Source organism: Leucoraja erinacea, chromosome 9 (assembly GCF_028641065.1).
Source record: "Leucoraja erinacea ecotype New England chromosome 9, Leri_hhj_1, whole genome shotgun sequence".
NCBI classification, from domain to species: domain Eukaryota; kingdom Metazoa; phylum Chordata; class Chondrichthyes; order Rajiformes; family Rajidae; genus Leucoraja; species Leucoraja erinaceus.
Genome location: NC_073385.1, coordinates 50,454,482 through 50,475,663, shown reverse-complemented (window position 1 = coordinate 50,475,663; position 21,182 = coordinate 50,454,482). Strand labels below are relative to the sequence as shown.

Below are 21,182 nucleotides of genomic sequence, written 5' to 3'. Positions count from 1 at the left end.
ATGGGTTGTTTGCTAGATTTCCACATAACTTGTTCATTGGTTTAATCACAGAGAGTTAATCCTAGAACTCCAATACTTTAGAACACTTCTTGACAATGTGATCAGTGTTCTTGCCCAAAGAAACCAATTTAAATTGTTCAATTTCATTCTTGCATTTTCCATCCTGGAGCTGATTTGATTTAAATTCACCCTCCCGCTACATTATCCCAAGTCCTGCCCACACCCTATCATTCCTCTACTTCCCATTCATATTTGTTTTTAAATTTCAGTGGTTAAGGTGATATATTGAATGGAAAAAAATAAGGAGGTAAGGAATGAGGGATCATGAGGAGAAAATCTAATCAAAAGAGTTTAATGAGCAATTAATGATCACAATAATGTGTGCACCAGAATTTACTTTTGTCAGTTTGACATACTTGCATACTCTAAATATGCTAAGTGATTTAGTGAGGGTGAGCCATGCTCTTGCTGTTTACTCCACTGCATGCACACATCCACCAAAACATCTCTTGGCCTTCAAGATACCCTTTGGTCCTCACTACAGCCTTGCCAACTCATGCAGTCTGTGCAGGTCTGTTTTCAGCTGAAGGGTGGAGGAAAAAGTTAACTCGTGGCATGCATCACACCATGCCCTGATCCAGCAAGATCTACCCATTTATGCAATCTCATGTGATTCATGTGTAGGAAAGAACTGCAGGTGCTGGTTTAAATCGAAGGTAGACACAAAATGTGGGAGTAACTCAACGGGACGGGCAGCATCTCTGGAGAGAAGGAATGGGTGACCTGAAATGTCGCCCATTCCATCTCTCCAGAGATGCTGCTTGTCCCGCCGAGTTACGCAGCATTTTGTGTCTACCTTGTGTGATTCATGTTAGGAATGCCACCTGTAGGGCCAATCAGATTGGTCAATTCTAACCAACTACCTACTAATGTACAGCAGAACAGAGCTTAAGTAAAACTGACAAAGAACTTTATTAATACTTTGCCTTCACCGTCCTGAATTGCTGCTACAAGAACAATATTTGTAGTGAAAAAAACTCTGGGTGAGGACAAAGAGATAAAGGCAAGACAATAATGTCGACTTTAAATAAATGGATTAAAACACTGGATCAAAGCAGACAATACTGAAGGCATTCACTATTAACAAATCTAAGCTACTGAAACAAATGTTAAACGGTGAAGATAAACTACGCAATGTGAAAGTTTTCCATGCATATTCTTTGAAATATTTTGCTGCTTTTCGACTATGATGAAAATGTGTCTAAAGAAAACTAAAATATGATCTTAAACTGATGAAGGAGTTATTCTCTTCAACATTGAGAAAAGTAATACAGAGTCATTTCAAAGATTTGTTATAGTACTGTTCTCCAACAAGTATTTTTGCTTAGTTTTATAATGTCTGATGATCAAACCATGTTGTCAGGTGACAATGGGCAGAACAATGCAGCTGCTAATTTCAGCTGATCTGCACATGGCTGTGTTCCACACACCCATCTTCTTTCATCGCAGCAGTCATCTACCTTTGGTAGGAGGAAGGCAAGACTGATGGGTTTCGGAAAATGGTTAGGAATCAAAACAGAAGAACATCGATAACACATTTCCTTCAAACGCACGGTGGCGCAGCAGTAGAGTTCCTCTGTGAAAATCCTCCACTCAGCTGCACTTAATGGTTTGCATGTATGCCTACTCCACAGCCAAGACAGAAGATTTTAAGTAACATATATAATAAATTAAGGGTGATTTTCCACAAATCACTTGTTTGCAATTTGATAGCAGGTACATTTGTTGTGTTTGAAACACATTATGTATATTAAAAGTATGAAAGAACTGCAAATGCTGGTTTATACTGAAGATAGACACAAAATGCTGGGGTAACTCAGGCAGCATCTCAGGAGGAAAGGAATATGTGAGTTTTAGGGTTGGATCCCTTCTTCAGACTGAAAAATAGAGAAGGCCAGAACAAAACAGGGCCAGCAACAGATGACCTCGGCAAGAGTGGAGTCCATAATGGGTGATTGTTGGCTGGGGAAGTTGTGCTATCGATAGGGATACAAGCATGCGAACAGTGGAACTAGTTGGATGATTTGCGTGGGGGAGAAATGGGGGGGGGGGGGGGCGAAGAAATGCAGGAATTGCTTAAAATGAGAGTAATCAAAATTAATACTGCTGAGTTGTAAACTGCCCAAGCGAAATATGACGTGCTGTTCCACTAATTGATGTGGTCTCATTCTGACAGTGGTAGGTGCCCAGTAAAGGTCAGAATGGGAAATGGGAAGGGGAGTTGAAATGTTGAAATGTGTATTATAGGCTTCTCTAACCACCTTTCAGGTGGCAAGAATGCATAATTTCATGCCTTTCAGTCCGTAGAAACGTTTGAAAGGTCAAAGGTTCAAAGGTTCATTTATTGTCACATACACCAATTGGTGTAGTGAAATTCAAGTTGCCACTGCAGCACATTAATAAGAATACACAACATTAAAGAAGAATTTAACATAAAACATAAAAGCATCCCCCCACAATTGTTCCCACTGTGAGTCCAGTCCCCATCCCCTTGTCCACCCACACCCCCCACACATAAAAAGAATAGACCTCCAAACAACACTTTTTAACATACTAAAAATAAAATAAAAAGTGAAAGGAGGGACAGCTACAGGCAGGGCAGCCATACACAACTGCACGGCTGCCCTGTGTTCACCTGAGAAAAGCACTAATTACAGGTGACCCACAATCTGCATGGATCAGCTGTGAATCACCCCCTAGTGAGATCAATTCTGATTTCCTTCACAGTGAGATCAACAGTGATGTTTCCATTAGTGGGAGCGTCTAAGACTAGAGGTCATAGCCTCAGAATTAAAGGATGTTCGTTTAGGAAGGAGATGAGGATAAATGTCTTTACTTAGAGGGTGGTGAATCTGTGGAATTCATTGCCACAGAAGGCTTTGGAGACAGTGGATATATTTAAGGCAGAGATAGATTCTTGATTAGTACAGGTGTCAGAGGTTATGGGGAGAACGCAGGAGAATGGGGTTAGGAGGGAGAGATAGATCAGCCATGATTGAATGGCAGAGTAGACAATGGGCCAAATGGCCTAAATCTACTGCTATCACTTGTGACATAACTGGTTTCCCTCACAGTGAGATATTTGGCGGTGGATGGAGACATTAACAATGCCATAAAACACCTTTTAGGACAATTCTAGCTCTTTCAGAATTACATTTGTATCTGGTAATTGAAAATCAACAGGAGAGCTGTCACCACCTTCCAGTCATATACACATGAGCAAAGATGTAGGAGATGGCTTCTTTCCCATAAATATTATGCTTGTGGCGAAGTGCAGATTTACAATTTTAAAAGTAAGTAACATGTGAAATTTCTGTGTGTGTTTTTTAATGATTACAATTCTCGCTCGAGTGCTAAAACTAATTTCAGATTTATGATTTTGCGGTAAAAAAACACACAAAGTGCTGGAGAACTCTGTGGATCAGGCAGCATTCCTGGAGAACATGGATAAGTGTTGTTTGTGGTAGGGACCTTTTATTCAGATAGTTCAACTTTGACCTGAACTATGAACTCTTGTTCTCTTCTCATGGACACTGCCTTAGGCTTTCCAACATTTTCTGCTTTTATTTCAGATTTGTAGCATTCCCAGTTTTTTTTTCCATATTTCACATTTGGTCATCAGCTGTTTAAAGGATTTCAAAGATGCAGGGAATACATTAGTTATATCCTGTTATCAAACAGTGAAGGTTGGGATCGGGGAATCACCAAAAACAGTAATGTTTAAAGAAAGCGCAATTATAAGAATAGTTTTCATACTATAATTAGAGAGAGAGTGGTTGTTGCCAAGGGGAAAAAAAAAAATCAATCTCCTCATCTTATATATTGTGAAAGTTGAAGTCTCTTTGAACATTATTGAAAACAGTGCACGTCACTAATGCCTGCTTACGTCTATACATGTTCCATAACAAAACAGACTGCTGCTTTACCTGCGAGACGAGCCGCTGATTCTCAAACAACCAGGTCTCCCTCATAAAGGCCTTGCGGTCGAAACGGCGGGCCAGCTGCTCCAGTTTCTCCTGCCTGATGAGTTCATTCCTGAGAGCCAGCTCACGTTCATGCTCTGCCTTCTCCAGCCCTTCCCAGCCCTACTCACAATTGTAGATAAGAAGACACTGAGATTTTTTTTTATTTTAAAAGATACATTGTAGTACAATGTTTCATGAATAATTGATTTATGCTTATTTAAAATGCACGCTTGTAATTTTGCAATAACATGCTCAAACTCCTTGGGCGACTGAGGAGACCATATAGGCGACACCCCGGCGACCATGTGGCGACAGCCTAGTCACCTGCAGTCGCCTAATAAATCACCTAAGTGGGACAGGGGCATTATTTACAATAATCTATATCCTGTTGAATCCACAAGTATGGAGAGAATTAGTCAATTTTGTTTCACATAATACTAAAAATTGTTATGGTATTTAATTTTATGTTCAATTTATTGGTTTGCCCAAACAATAAAAAATAAAACCAAGATCTCCCTGTAAATGTACAAAGGATTACTGTGTCTGCAGATTTGAAGTTGGTGGATAAAAAGTTATCCATGTTCCAGCGTCTATGCATTACCAATGACGTGTCTGATCAAAACTGATGATGCTCCAAAGCAGTTGTTGAAACTATCTAATGAAGACTGGTTAATCTCATGAATTCAAAATGGCCACATAGCCTGATATAGAGAGGTGCCAGTGGACAATGTGCAACATCGTCTCCTCCATGACTTCCGTTGTCCAGGCCCCCACTCCCTCATCTTCACCATGAATGTCCAGTCACTCTACACCTCTATACCCCACCAGCAGGGTCTTAAAGGCCACCGTTTCTTCCTCGATCGCAGAACCAACCAATCACCGTCTACCGATACTCTCCTCCGCCTAGCAGAGCCGGTCCTTATCCTCAACAACTTTTCCTTTAGCTCCTCACATTTCCTCCAAATCCAAGGCGTAGCTATGGGCACGCACATGGGCCCTCGCTATGCCTGCCTCGTTGTAGGGTACGTTGAATATTCCTTGTTCAAGGCAATGGTCCTATCCCCGACCTCTACCTCCGCTACATTGACAACTGCATTGGTGCTACCTCCTACACCCACGCAGAACTCACTGACTTCATCCATTTCACCACGAACTTCCATCCGGCACTCAAATTCACCTGGACCATTTCCGACATCTCCCTACCATTCCTTGACCTCATTATCTCCATTGCAAGTAACAGACTACCTACCGACATCTACTACAAACCCACTGACTCCCATGGCGATCTGGATTGCACTTCTTCCCACCCTGCTTCCTGTAAGGACTCTATCCCCTACTCCCAATTCCTCCGTCTGCGCCACTACTGCACCCTGGATGAGGTATTCCACACCAGGACATAGGAGATGTCCTCATTCTTTAGGGAACGGGGGTTCCCCTCTTCGACTATAGATGAGGCTCTCACCAGGGTCTCTTCTATACCCCGTAACTCTGCACTCGCTCCCCATCCCCCCACTCATAACAAGGGCAGAGTCCCACTTGTCTTCACCTGCCACCCCACCAGCCATCACATACAACAGATAATCCTCTGACATTTTTGCCACCTCCAATGGGATCCCACCACTGGCCACATCTTCCCATCTTCTCCCCTTTCGGCTTTCCGCAGAGACCGCTCCCTCCGTAACTCCCTGGTCAATCCATCCCTTTCCACCCAAACTACCCCCTCCCCTGGTACTTTCCCTTGTAACTGCAGGAAATGCTACACTTGTCGCTTTACCTCCCCCCTCGACTCATTCCAAGGACCCAAGCAGTCTTTCCAGGTGAGGCAGAGGTTCACCTGGACCTCCTCCAACCTCATCTATTGCATCCGCTGCTCTAGGCGTCAACTGCTCTACATCAGTGAGACCAAGCGCAGGCTTGGCGATCGCTTCGCCCACCGCACAGTCCACATTAACCAATCCGATCTCCCAGTGTCTCAGCACTTCAACCCCCCCTCCGATTCCGTATCCGACCTTTCTGTCCTGGGCCTCCTCCATGGCCAGAGTCCCACCACAAATTGGAGGAGCAGCACCTCATATTTTGTTTGGGTAGTTTACACCCCAGAACATTGACTTCTCCGATTTCAGGTAGTCCTTGCTTTCTCCCCTCCCCTTCCCAGCTCTCCCACAGCCTACTGTCTCCGCCTCTTCCTTTCCTCTTCCCGCCTCCCCCCACCCCCACATCAGTCTGAAGAAGGGTCTGGACCTGAAACATCAACCTATTCCTTCGCTCCATAGATGCTGCCTCGTCCGCTGAGTTTCTCCAGCATTTTGGTCTACCTGCAACACCAATAACCACCTTTGCCTACATTTCACAGCTCGTTGTTCTTGAGAGTAATTCACTGCATGAGCTGCATTAGAGATGCCTGTGGCAATACCATATATGTCATATAAAAGCAAAGCCTTTTGTTCTACAGAATTGGAAAGGAAAATGTAAGGAAAGCTTGAGTAAAGTATTTAATAATTGAGAGCATTTTCAAAAAGATAGAATATTGATTTACTTTGCACTGGACACTTTCATCTCTGAATGAAATACAGAAATGTAAAAATAAATCTTTACAAACTATTAAGCTAATTTCTAACTAAATACTATCTGATGTTTCACAGCATGCAGACCTTTATTTTATACGGAACACTGCTAAATGGTTCATTAATCTCTGCAGTGCACATAGCAAGTACCTGATCCCCACTACACATTTACTTAAATAATCATGAAGTGTCCACTACGGACATCCACCAGATGATGTGTCATAAAACCACTGTAATTGGAAATATCTCACCCAGGGAAACGGCACATAAGACACTCGCACAAAACCGTTAAACAATAGGGTTAAAGATGAATGGATTTCTCAAACTGAGGGAAATAAAGAGAGAAGAAACTTCCTACCCTGTTAATGTCTGAGATAAGTTTTCCTTCATGCGGCGTAAACACTTTCTGGTTGTTTGCCCTCATCCTGCTCTGGATGGAGAACAGCAGCACCTCAAGGTTACCCTTTTCCTGAAACCTGTTGGGAGACAGCAGCTTTGATAAGCTTCATTGCAATTCAAATGGAACCTCAGTACTACATTGTAAAAATTGGCATTGACGCTTAAAATTAAACATTGTCAGTACTGCGTAGATGAAAATCATAAAAGCATGTGGAGAGATGCCACAGATGCCAAAGCAATGCCTTGCAGCTCGTCTAGCTAGGTTTTATTATTGCTAACATCTATTTATAGGTCTTTGTAAGTAATATTCAAGTTCCACTGACAGCTACTATAATTAATTGACATTAAAAATGTAAACCAGTAGATATATCTCAACATATAGAAATGCATTGACATTGGATTAGCATTGTCATGTGTCGTAAAATACTGTGGAAAACTTTATTTTATGTGCTCCCCAGGCAAATCATACCATGCAGAAGTACATCATGGCCATGCAAGAGAGAAAAATAGTGAAGTATACATGGTTGCAGCTATGGAGAAAGTGTAGTAAAATAAAGTGCAAGGCTGCAAAGAGGTGGATTGGGAGGTCAGCAATTAATTCTTAGCATATGAAAAGTCTATTTGTGAGTCTAATAACAACAGGAAATAAGCTGTTCTTAAATCTGTTGTTTCACGCTTTGAAGCTTTTGTATCTGCCCAGTGGGAGAGAGGAGAGGATAGAATGACTGGGGTGTGTAGGAAGGAACTGCAGATGCTGGTTTACACCGAAGATAGACGCAAAATGCTGGAGTAACTCAGCTGAACAGGCAGCATCTCTGGATAGAAGGAATGAGTGACGTTTCCAGTCTTGAGAGTCAGGGGAGAGGGAGACGCATAGATACGGAAGTGTAAGGTTTGAAAATGAGACATCAAAGCTGATGAAGGAAGAGGAAAATGTAGAATTTATGATTGTTAGCTAAAAGCAAACAGAGATAAAATTTAATCGGGACAGTCAGACTGTTCAGAAAACTAGGATGGGGGAGGGATGGAGGGAGAAGGAAAGCAAGGGTTACTTTAAGTTAGAGAAGTCAATATTCATACTGCTGAGGTGTCAGCTGCCCAAGCGAAATATGAAGTGCTGTGGGCAGCACACACCCCAGCAGTATGAATCCTTAACTTGTGGGACAGTCCAATCTTTCTAATAGAATTATGGTCACTGGTCCCAAAGTATTCACCCACTGATACTTCAGTTGCTTGCCCTCACTCTTTCCCAAAGAAGAGATACAGTGTTGTGCCCTTTCTAGTAAGGCCCTCTTTATATTGATCGTAAGCTTTCTCGAATGCATTTAACACATTCCATCCTGTCTATACCCTTTACACTATGGAAAATCCAGACAATATTAGGGAAGTTGAAATCTCCCACGAATATACTACCCTATTATTTTTGCAGCTATCTACATCTTCCCTACACAACTGCTCCTCTGGTTTACTTGAGTGGCCTATAATAGAGTCCCATCATCCACGAAGGCTCACTGGGCTATCTGGATATTACCCATATATTGATATATGAGGATATTGGAGGATTATATCCTCTCTAAGCACTATACATGCCCTGCCTGAGCAGAAGGGCAACCACCCCCACCCAGCCTTTTTATCCGTATAATCTACACCCTAGAACATTGAGCTGCAAGTCTTGTCCTTCCTTCCACCATGTTTTTGGTATGGTTATAATATCCAGGTGAATTCATGCCCTGAGTTCATCCTCCTTACCTGTTAAGTCTCTTGCATTGGAAAAATAAATGCAGTAAACATCAGTCCTTCCTCCCACTTTGCCATGAATCTGCCTATCCTGACTGCTAATCTTGCTCTCTCCAACTACATTATTTGTCCCCAACTTGTCATCTTTCTCCTTTCTGCTCTGAGGCTCTCCCCTCGCCAATCTTGCCTGGTGAATTCCTTTGCACAGTGATCTGTGGATTGCTCAGTCTGGTTATCAACTAGTGTAGCAGTGGTATTTTGAAACAATGCATATTCAATAATTCCACAAGGTGGTTACAGCTCTGATATCACCCAAGCTTGTCAGATATTTGAAATAAAAATTAGTAACTGTAAGCTAAAACACATGGTGTCCCTATTTCTACAACTGACTTAGAAGGTTTCTCCACTGTGCGATAAGTATTGAAGGCCTGTAGTTGTTGTTGCACTCCACTCAACGAGTTGGCAAACTTCCGACTGTTGAGGACAATGATGGTTTGCTCGATCCAAGTTAGCAAGTCGGATGCCAGTTCTTCGTATTTATCGATCATGTTTTGGGTTTCAATTGCATTGTCCAACACCTGGGAAAAGTACAATATTCAAATGAATATATGTATATCTCCAGCTCTTTCAATGTTCTGAGACATTGGAAAAGATCCAGTCTAATCAAAACAAGCAAATCTAATTGTGTGAAACTGATTCATCTTATTCTTTCCTGCAAATGGAAATGACAGATTTTCACAAACAGTGAGATAAACAATAAGAGTAAGCATGGGTGTATGAATAGAGGAACCATATACTATAAACCTACCAAGAGGTATACAATCATAGTAACATGATTCAACTACCTACAGAGACTTATACTACATAGAAGCACAAAACTCACAGACTTGCAAAGATGAATTAAAGCCTTGTTTCAATATTCCCGGAGCCTTAAGGGCCGGTCCCATGAGCTTGCGACCTGCATGCGACAAGCGCGAACTAAAGGGCCGGTCCCACCAGCATACGCCTGCAGCCGGCAAGCACGACCTAACGTGGTCGTTTGAGCCGTACAGCCTCGCCGGGGCAGTCCCACTTTGATCGCCGGAGCCGTATGGAGTTGTGCGGAGCTGGTCCCGACATCGCACGAGTCTCCGAAAAACTGACCGGGTTCAAATATTCCGCGCGGCAACGGCCTGTCTGCCCACAGCCGCATTGAGGCCGTACGTACCGCCTCGACACCGTACGCCTGTAGGACTTCGCTCGAACATCACGTCACTCACTCGACCTCCGTGCGTACGGCGTCGAGGCGGCTGCGGGCTTTAGGTCGCGCTTGCCACATGGAGTCGCATGCTCGTGGGACAGGCCCTTAAGGTTAACATTCCAATAAGAGGAAAAACAAAGGAGAACATTTCACAAGACCATCATTACTCAAGTTGGATAGAGTTTAACTCAGCAGAATGGAAATTACATTTGTGGGATTCTGTCTGTAGGAAACAGTGATATACTGGATTAATAATGCATTGAGACACTCCTCTACAATGTGTGTCACAAATATTTCACACTCATTGGGACGTAGAAACCACCATCTGGAGTTTAGCTGGAAGGATGTTTCATGTGGGATTATTTTTTTCAGTTTCTCTTCAGTACTTCAGGATTATATTCTGTTATCAGTACTCTCTTGGATGTAACATTACTTAAACAGACAATTCTTGACAACACATACCTTGCCAATCCTTTTCCCCTCCACTGCTAATGCCTTCATCTTGGAGAAGTAATGGTAAAATGCTACCACATAGGTAATGATTGACTTCTCATCTGGATTCTCTGTAAACACATCTGGATGGAGGCAAAATGGAAAAAAAGAATGTCTAAATTTTTCTCAATAATCACTTGTTAAGGAGAAAATTCATATAGGTCACAACAATTTGTTGCAACTCACACAACCATGCAAGCTGTCTTGCTTAGTTTGTAGTTCATTTTATTTTATTAATATCACATCTACCGAAGTACAGTGAAAAGCTTTGTTGTTGTGTGCTATCCAGTCAGTGTATAGATACAGGATAAAGGGTATGATGTTTGGTGCAAGATAAAGTCCAATAAAGTCTGATTAAAGGTAGTTCAAAGGTCTCTAGTGAGGTAGATGGGAGGTCCGGACTGCTCTCTAGTTGGTGAGATGATGGTTCAGTTGCCTGATTACTGCTGGGAAGAATATGGCCCTGAATCTATATATTCCCACCTGATTTTAATCAAAATGATTAGCTAAACTACAAGCACACATCTCTTAGGTAAAACTGAACAAACCCTTTTTTATTTTTGTGAACAGTGGGGGAAAAGCATTTTATTGAGAATTTTGCAAAAAGACCAAACTGTATGTCAACCAATACAAGGAATCAGTGATTTAAAAATAAAAGATAATTTATGGGATGTGTTGCGCTGAGAAATGGCATCATTTATCATGCAGTCTTAAATGCCTCTGAAGTGAGCAAGTAGTTAAGAATAAACCATACTGGAGAGGGTGTATTCACATACTGCTCAGTCAGAGTGACACATTAGCTTCTGTGAAGCACATCAGTGAAATAGGTGGATTTTTACTACAATCAGATGGATTCCTATTTACCATTACTAAAACTTGCTTCATATTTTGAAATCTATTTTGCTAGTTGAATTAAAATTCCCTGACTGCCATGTTTGGAATCAAATTCATGGCCAAGAGTTTTGGCTGCTCGTCCAGAAAGTTAAGCACTACGCTGCTCTAATTGTAGCCACAGTTTTTATACTTTGCAGCTTATTCACATGGCACTCAATGCAAAACAAATTTAAATCACATTATTTCAACATTGTAACTGCAAACAATCTTACAGCAATCCTAAACTAACTGTCTTCATCGAATTATACACCATTCCGCTCTTTGCACATGAAAGGATGCAGGTCAGAGGGTTAAGGCTTCCCATGTTTGCCTTCCTTTCAGTGCGACGTTTGTTGTGATAAAAAAAATGGAGGATTTACCTTAGAGTCTGCTATTCCACCGCGAGCATCACATCTCCAAGGTTTATTTGGTGGTACCTACCCAGACTTACTTGGAATAATGTGTAATATAGAACACCACAAGAACAGGCACTTTGTCCCAAATGTCTGTACTATTGTTAAACTATTAAATCGTTAATACTATTGTCCTCTTCCTGCACATGTATAATTTGCACAATTTATGTATCATTTATGTGTAATTTGTGTTTTGTGTGTTGTCTGAGTATGATGTGATTTAAGAAACAAGTCATGGGATGTGTTGCACACAGAAATGGTAACATTAGATGCCTCTGAAGTGAACAAGTAGTTAAGAATCAACCATTCTGGAGGGTCTGTATTCACATACAGCTCAGAGTAAGGATGACATATTTGCTTCCTTGAAGTATATCAGTGAAAAAGGTGGGTTTTTACTACAATCAGGTGGTAAATCCGGTGATGCTGCTTCATGCAAGATTTTCATTGCACATGTACCTTGCCCTACCTGTACAGTTGACAATTAACTCTACTTGACTTGACTTCATTGAAGATAGACACAAAATTCTGGAGTAACTCAGCGGGACAGGCAGCATCTCTGGAGAGAAGGAATGGGTAACATTTTGGGTCGAGACCCTTTTAACTTCAATGATATTGACTAACCCTCAGGATCCAGCAGTTTGGTCACATTCAGATTTTTCTCAGATACATCAAAGGCATGCTGCAAGTTGTGCATGGCGTTGGACTTTTTCAGCTTGTCGAACTGAATCAGATCAGGCCTGAAGAAAGAAATAAAGTATTTCTGATGTTCTACTTTTTATTATCCAATAAAACTAAACATGAATTTTCATACATTTTGGCCATTTTCCCCCCAAAAGCCCAACAAAAAGTTCCAGTCCACTTTCAACCAATCTGATTGTGTTATTTCCACACTCTGCACAATCACAATAACTGGCTTTTAAAACTAAAAATCGTGCACCCTGCTGCCAACTGTGACTAATGAGAAGAGGTTTAAACCAAACTGGAACCAGAAACCTTATCTTGCCTTTTCTGAGATTAGAAAGTCGAAGAAAAACATAACATTAAGTTCGTTCCGTGAGAGAAATAAAATGAAAATCTAGCACATGAAAAGTGATTTTTGCTCATTAATATACACTTCACCACTCACCACATAGAATTTCTATCTTTGCACATGAAGGGGATGTAAAGGGCCTGTCCCACCAGCATGCGATTGCATGCATCTAGCGTGACCAAACGTGGTGGCTTGAGGCGTACATTTTGTTAGGTACAAGAATGATTCCAGGAATGAGTGGGTTAGTATATGATGAACGTTTGACAGCACTGGGCCTCTACTCGCTGAAGTTTAGAAGGACGAGGGGGGACCTCATTGCAACTTACAGAATAAGGAAAGGCATAGATAGAGTGGTTGTGGAAAGAATGTTTCCACCGGTGGGAGAGTCTAAGACCATAGCCTCAGAATTAAAGAGTGCTCTTTTAGACAGGAGGCGAGGAGGAACTTCATTAGTCAGAGGGTAGTTAATCTGTATAACTCATTGCCACAGAGGGTTGTGGAGGCCAAGTCAATCGATAATTTTAAGGCAGAGATAGACAAATTCTTGATTGGAACGTGTGTCAATGGTTATGGGACGAAGGCATGAAAATGGGATGAGGAGGCAGAGATCAGCCATAATTGAATGGCGGAGTAGACTTGATGAGCCGAATGGCCTAATTCTACTCCTATAACTTGTGAACGTGATAGGATAGGTTTAGTGGGAAATGAACTAAACGAAAATGGGACCAGCGTAAATGGGGCATCCTAGTTGGCATAGACGAGTTGGGCTGATGGGCCTATTTTTATGCTGCATGACTCAACAACTCTAATTGGGGCTGTCACGCTTGCTTCCCGTTCAATGTGAATGTGTTGTGAACAACAGAACAGGGAACTTAGCTTTATAGTCTATTACGAGCGACACATTCTTAAGGGCCTGTCCCACTAACGCAACTTTTCAGCGACTGTTTTCGACCTTCAAGCTCAAGGGCACTCGCCTGAAAGACCTCGACCGTCAGCGATGAAACCGTGAGCTGGATCGACCGTCAACACACACACACGCACACAACCACATCGCAAAGGCGGGGGCCAGGGAAAGCGGGGGAGCGCTATCTGAAATTCACACCCGCGATAAATAGTAAGGCAAAAGACGTCTGGCACAGTGTACGGTAAGTCCTTTAGAGAGCGCGGGGGGGGGGGGGGGGGGGGGGAGGGGGGGAGAGAAGGGGAGAGAGGGGGAGAGAATGGGAGAGAAGGGGGGAGAAGGGTCTGCGAATGAGTGAATGAGGGAGAGGCAGGAGGTCACCAAGGAAGAAATTAGGTCGCCGCAGTAGGACAGGCCCTTTAGCTTGCCTGCATACAATTGGAATAATCAAACTTTTACCTGTGTTTGTGAATAAGGGCATTAAATGCCAGCCCATCCTTCCAGCTTGAAGTGAAGTTTCGGATGTTTACATTAGGATATCTAGGTATTATAAAAAATAAAAAGGTATGCTTTTATTTTGAGATTTTTGATCTTTGACGCAAGTTCAGATCAAAGGCTGCAGCTGTTTGTATTAAAGGTTAATTAAAAGAGAAGTGAAGCAGCAGCAGTAACTTACCCTGCTGTTTTCATCTGACACCAGAGGAGAAGTGCGTCCTTTGCTGACCGAGTCTCATGGTAATCATCTGTCTCCACGGTGATATCCTGAATCTTAAAGAACAAATTAATGGTCTCAATAAAAAAAAAACCCATTTGACACGGAACTACGAGAACTCCTGAAAGAAAAATAATTATGTCATAGTCATAGAGTAATGCAGCGTGGAAAAATGCCCTTCAGCCCAACTTGCCCACACCGGCCAACAATGGCCCAGCTACTCAAGTCTCACTTGCCTGCGCTTGGTCCATAACCCTCCAAACCCAACCTATCCATGTACCTGTCCAACTGTTTGTTAAACGATGGGATAGTCCCTGCCTCAACTACCTCCTCTGGCAGCTTGTTCCATACACCCACCACCCTCTGTGTGAAAATGTTACCCCTCGGATTCCTATTAAATCTTTTCCCCTTCACCTTGAACCTATGTCCCCTGGTCCTCAATTCCCCTACTCTGGGTAAAAGACTCTGTGCATCTACCCGATCTATTGTGTTTTAACAATTTGAATTTGTACACTAATCTCCACTCAAAGATCTGAAAAATTAAAATGAATGCTCCGGTTACAGTATTACAATCTGTAATTGAAAGCATTTGTAAAGTCAGCAACTTGTGTTACGAGGAGGAATTGGGTGAAAACTACTGATTTAGGAAACACATTTAGGAAAGTAGGAACGCAGAATGAGGGATAATGGGAACAGAAGGTAAGGGAAAGGGGAAATGTAATGTGATGATCTGGGAACGAGTGAATGAGGGAGAGGCAGGAGGTCACCAAGGAAGAAAAAAGAAAAAACAAGGAGAAACGGAGAGTGCAGAAAAGGAAGTTTAGTTTTGAAATGACAGCCAAAAGAGGCAAGCATGTTGAAGAGGATCTCACAATCTATAGACCCTTTCACAACAACCTTTTACAAGAATGATCCCAGAAGGTTAATAGGTTAACATATGATGAGTGTTTGACAGCACTGGGCCAGGACTATATTCGCTGGAATTTAGAAGAATGAGGAAGAACCTCATTGAGACATACAGAATAATGAAAGGCTTGGATAGAGTGGATGTGGAGAGGATGTTTCCACTAGTGGGAGAGTCTAGGACCAGATGTCATAGTCTCAGAATTAAAGGATGTTCTTGTAGGAAGGAGAGGAAGAGGAATTTCTTTAGTCAGAGGGTGGTGAATCTGTGGAATTCTTTGCCACAGAAGGCTGTGGAGGCAAAGTGAGTGGATATATTTAAGGCAGAGATAAATAGATTCTTGATTAGTGCGGGTGTAAGAGGTTATGGGGTTAGGAGGGAGAGATAGATCGGCCATGATTGAATAGTGAAGTAGACTTAATGGGCCGGATGGCCTAATTCTATTATTATTTATGATCTTATGAACCTTCTCATCCATCTCACTTTGTTTCTCCAGTTCGAACCTTGTTCCTTAAACTCCACATCTCCACTGACCCACTTCCCCTAAACCATACATCACAACTTGGAAATCCAATAAACTACAGATGCTGGGATCTTCAGCAAAATGCAAATAGTCTAAATAGACAATAGACAATCGGTGCAGGAATAGACCATTCGGCCCTTCGAGCCAGCACTGCCATTCAATACGATCATGGCTGATCATCCACAATCAGTACCACGTTCCTGCCTTCTCTCCATATCCCTTAACTCCACTATCCCTAAGAGCTCTATCTCACTCCCTCTTGAAAGCATCCACAGAACCAGTCTCCACCACCCTCTGAGGCCAAATGGAGTAGGCCATTTAGAACAGAGACAAGGAAACACTTTTTCACACAGTTGTGAGTGTGGAATTCTCTGCCTCAGAGGGCGGTGGAGGCCGGTTCTCTGGATACTTTCAAGAGAGAGTACCTACACCTACTGTCTATTGTCTATAAATGGCTTATCCCTTATTCTTAAACTATGGCCCCTGGTTCTGGACTCCTCCAACATTGGGAATATGTTTCCTGCCCCTAGCGTGTCCAAACCCTTGATAATCTTTTATGCTTCAATAAGATATCCTCTCATCCTTCTAAATTCTAGATTTTTCTAAGATCCCCTCAGCAAGCGATGATATAAATTTGGGAGGTAGGATTGTAAGAAAAATGGGCCAATTACAACTGGCATTGCTTCAATTGTTCCTTCTACGATGCTAATGGCAGAACTCAGGAAAAAAAAACAATCTTGGTAAATTCCCACTGATAGTTGGAGAGACCGATATTCTACCCCACGGACACACCTGGTGGAAAATAGTCCTTGTAGTTCTCGTATACTCCTAGTTACCTGGAAACGGAGAATGATGGTCCAAATGAGACCGAGTGTAAGCATGTGGCTCCCATCAACGATATCATGAGACCCCATATTTTCCAGGTGCACCTTTTGTTCTTTGAGGAACTGGAGAGCCTTGTCCACATTTTCCAAACAATGTATACGCATCCGACCTTTTGTTGGCTTTGGCTAATTAGGTTCATAACAACATTTTTAGTACAAAGAAACATACACAGAAGCAATACATTTTGAAGCTAATCAACTTTAAATAAAAGCTAAAAACACAAGCAGTCACAAATTATGGAGGAAGGAAATGCAGGTGCTGGTTTATACTGACGATAGACACAAACTGCTGGAGTAAAAGGGTCAGGCAGCATCTCCGGAGAAATGAATAGCTGATGTTTCGGGTCACAAAAATGTCACCTATCCATTGGTCCCGAAACGTCACCTATTCCTTTTCTCCAGAGATGTTGCCTGACCCGCTGAGTTGCTCAAGCATTTTGTGTCTATCTTCAGTCACAAAATGCTGATTTCTGACTCTTAAACCATTGTTCTTATCGTTTCACCTCTAGAAAAACGACAACTTGTATTTTCCCTCTCAACTTAAACACTCCTCCCAATGGCAGGAAGGGAAAATTCAGGGAATTTAAAATGGGAAATCTTATCCAGCCAAACATGTATCCACTGTTATTTTTATGGTGATGTTCTTATGCATGTTTGTACGTCCTGCAATAGATAGTTCTTCAACACATTTAAATCAGCAACTAACACAATTGGAAGCCTGATTTATCACAAATAATTACTAATGCAATTTTAAACAGCATTGGAATGCAGGAAATATGAGCTGTTGGTGCAACAAGGTCTCCCTCCCTTCTGCCAAATCCATATCTCTCACTTCTCTCCTCTCCACCATTTGCTGAAGGCATTTCACACGGTATGATTTCCTGCATGGTAACTGACCAGCAAATCAACGTAGCCAGCTGCTGGGCAGAAATGCAAAAATAAACATATTACAAAATCCTCCCATTAAATTCAACAAGGTCTCTGTGTCCTTGGCAATATCGAGAATCCAGCACCCTCTCGAACCCTCCTTAAACACTGAGGATAAATACTTTCATGATAGACACAAAGTGCTGGAGCAACTCAGCAGGTCAGGCTGCACCTCTGGAGAAAAAGGATGGGTGACGTTTCAGGTCAGGACCCTCCTTCACCCGTCCTATTTCTCCAGAGATGCTGCTTGAGCCGCTGAGTTACTCCACTTGGCTGCCTATCTTTGATATAAACCAGCATCTGTAGTTCTTTGTTTCTACAAAATTTTCATAATGCTGCATAAGTTAGAGTTCCTTAAGCCGGTTATTTAAAAAAGAGGTGGAAAATATAATACAGCACCTAACTCTTTCATGTTTTGTGAAGATAAGACTAAAGCAACAATACAGCATTGTGATATGAATGTGTGGAGCTGTTATATTTTCAAAATACAAACCATTCAGTGTTAATGTTGCGTGGTTATTTTACCATTTTTTTATCTAATGTTGAACAAATCCTCTTAATTTTCATGTAGTTTTGGAATGCGACATAGATTATATGAAATCTTGCTGTGTGATTCTGATCGTAATTACTCTAATGTCAAAATCAGCCATCAACACTTAATTACAGTCAAAACCACAAACCATGAAATCAATCAGATTATGGAACATACCAGTTGCTCCCCTGAAAGAACCTCCAGCAACTTAATCAGCATTCGGCCATCTCGCAAATCGGTGTACAGATCAGTAATACGGCACGTTACACGTGCCAAATGTGAGTTCACCCATTTGGTGAAGGTTTTCTTCTGCACAACTTCGCGTTCATCTGTAAAACAATTAATTAATCAAATTAATGTTTGACGTCTTAATATTTATATATAACCGAGATCAGGTAGCCGTTTGAACTATGCATTATCACAGCAACAAACGTTTCAAATTTAAGGCATGTTGCAGCAGACAGAAAATATTTTCAAGCAGCTTCATTATTAATTTTGCCCTGTCTTCAACCAGTTGCAAAAATCGAAGGGAAGGTTAATGAGTTTTAGATTGAGCATTTACATATATTGTATTCCAAGCCAATAACCATATAACAATGACAGCACGGCAACAGGCCATTTCGACCCTTCTAGTCCGTGCCGAACACGTATTCTCCCCTAGTCCCATATACCTGCACTCAGACCATAACCCTCCATTCCTTTCCCATCCATATAACTATCCAATTTATTTTTAAATGATAAAAACGAACCTGCCTCCACCAAGTGCCATAGTTCCTGGAGTTACGGAGCCATAGTTCCTGAAGTGAAGTACGTTCCTTCCATTGCATGCCCCAGCTACAGTCCAACATTGAAATAGGTGAGTGGGTTCTCATCCCCAATGCGTGCAATTGTTTGATCTGCATTGCCACTGTTGGCTAGATTATTTAAGACTGCCCAATGATAATGGTTGACCACACAGAGGACTTGCCTATTCTGGAAATGGTTCAGAAGTCTCTAGTGTGATGTGGCAGATTAAATCCTGGTGGCTGAAAACTAATGGTCTGTGACACGGAACCAGTTGGTGGTTGATGTCAAATCCCAGTCTCTATGCCAAAGTCCCTCCTCTATTACATTCTGCTGTGGCAGCCTCAAGTACAAAATATGCCATGATGTGAAACGCAAGGCTAGTGAGCTGAAAATTGCACTGAACAGAGGCAGGCTTGGATTGGCAAATGCCTTCTTGTGCTAATCTCACTGTTGGTAATGAAGTGGGTGGAAGGGAGTTGGCAACATGATCTCTTATTGACACTCAGAGACATAAGGGTAATCCAAAGTTAAATTATTGTGGAGATGGTGAAGTACAAAATGTTATGTTCAAAGAGAGTATCGTCATTTTTAATACAATCTATTAAATGTTACCATCTTATATCAGAGTTTAACTATACACGCAGATTCTCATCTCAGCCATGTAACCACTGGGATAAAACCTCTCATGGATGGCAAAAGCTCCACCACGTTGTCGATCAGCCAATAATCTGCTTACAAGTTCACTGAATTAAGTCAAATTTAATCATAGTTGGAGAGCGAAAAGATAATGAAATTGATGTGTTCAATAATATTGGGATTAGGATTGATATGAACTCATATAAATATATTTGCAGATAAAAAGCACAGAAATACATCTCTACTAAATTGCAACCAATACATTATTGAATCAGATCAGGCTCAGGCTTGATGTTTTCCTTTCATAAACCTGCCTGAAAGTGTCTCCAAAAATGAATGAATCAGTTTGTATTATTTAATATATCCATACTGAACTAGTACTTAACAAGGTCCACAGAGTTCTGATATTCAGAAATATCTTGTGTCACTATGTTGCCTATGATTGTAATAAAGGGTGGTGCACAGATATTATTGATTTATTCACATCTAACCAGCATTGAATTCCATAAATACTACATATATCACACACACACGTTGGTAAATTCATATTTGAAAGATTAGAATGCAATTCCTTGACCTTTCCAAAAAGTTATTACATTACAACGTACAAAAATACAATGTTGAATTGAACAACCTAGAGACTTTAAAGTTGTCCATCAAAGCTGGTCCTGCATTTGGCCCATTGCTCTCTTAAACAAAAGATAATAAATGGACTTACAGCACAAACTGACTGCCACATGTTGAGGTGAATGAAAACTTATGCCAAGATAAGGTGTATCCTTCAAACATCAGCTAGTGTCAGCTCATACGCATGGGCGATTCATAGCAAAAGTACCAACACTAACACTTGCAATGATGCATGCAAAGCAATTGGGAAATAAAATTGACCTGTTGACACAAAGCATCTCATCTGTCATCTATTGTTCCACCAAAACCTATTTTGGACAATGGTGTAAAGATCAAGTTTGTTTGTTTAAGAGTGAGTGGTACGTTAAACAGAGGTAAAAGGGGGCAGCACAGTAGCACAGCAAGAGAGTTGCTACCTTACAGCACCAGTGACATGGGTTTAATTCTGACTACGGGTGCTGTATGTACAAAGTCAGTACATTCTTCCTGTAACTATGTGGTTTTCACCGGTTGCTCCGTTTTTCCTCCCACACTCCAAAGACGTACAGGTTTGTAGATTAATTGCTTCGGTAAAATTGTAAAATTGTTCCTAGTGCGGGGGATAGTGCTAGTGTATGGGATGAACGTTGGTCAGCATGGACGTGGCGGGCCGAAGGGCCTGTTTCCGAGCTGTCTCTCTAAAGCCTAAAATAATTCCTGCCTTAAAATGACTAATCTTCGTCAAATCTATGTGTAGTTCAGAACTATCTGATGAAGAAAATCCCAAAATTATTATTGTAGAAGGAAGATTTAACTGAGACCATGTAGTTGCTAATGGATTATTTATAATACTGGACGAGCAGCACAAAGATTGGGAACTTAAACCAAGTTCAATAATTTGTTAGGTACCCTGGCAAAAGGTCAATTAGTTCACATATAATCATTAAATGATGAAATAGACCATTCCTAATTAGTTAAGTCAACATGCATTTACCATT

The 21,182-nt window shown here is 41.5% G+C and overlaps 1 protein-coding gene across 3 annotated transcripts in view; it reads right to left on the bottom strand.

The window, feature by feature from the left end:
* LOC129700363 (spectrin beta chain, non-erythrocytic 1-like) overlaps positions 1-21,182 on the bottom strand; it is a 199,973-nt gene that overhangs the window by 92,487 nt on the left and 86,304 nt on the right. For all 3 annotated transcript variants that reach the window (XM_055640786.1, XM_055640785.1, XM_055640787.1), the window contains 9 exons: positions 18,334-18,485; positions 16,650-16,823; positions 14,351-14,442; positions 14,134-14,214; positions 12,365-12,480; positions 10,428-10,540; positions 9,116-9,303; positions 6,948-7,065; positions 3,987-4,145 (listed from right to left, as the gene is read on the bottom strand). In XM_055640786.1, the coding sequence (XP_055496761.1) occupies positions 3,987-4,145; positions 6,948-7,065; positions 9,116-9,303; positions 10,428-10,540; positions 12,365-12,480; positions 14,134-14,214; positions 14,351-14,442; positions 16,650-16,823; positions 18,334-18,485 (1,193 nt within the window). The remainder of the gene's footprint in view (positions 1-3,986; positions 4,146-6,947; positions 7,066-9,115; positions 9,304-10,427; positions 10,541-12,364; positions 12,481-14,133; positions 14,215-14,350; positions 14,443-16,649; positions 16,824-18,333; positions 18,486-21,182) is intronic.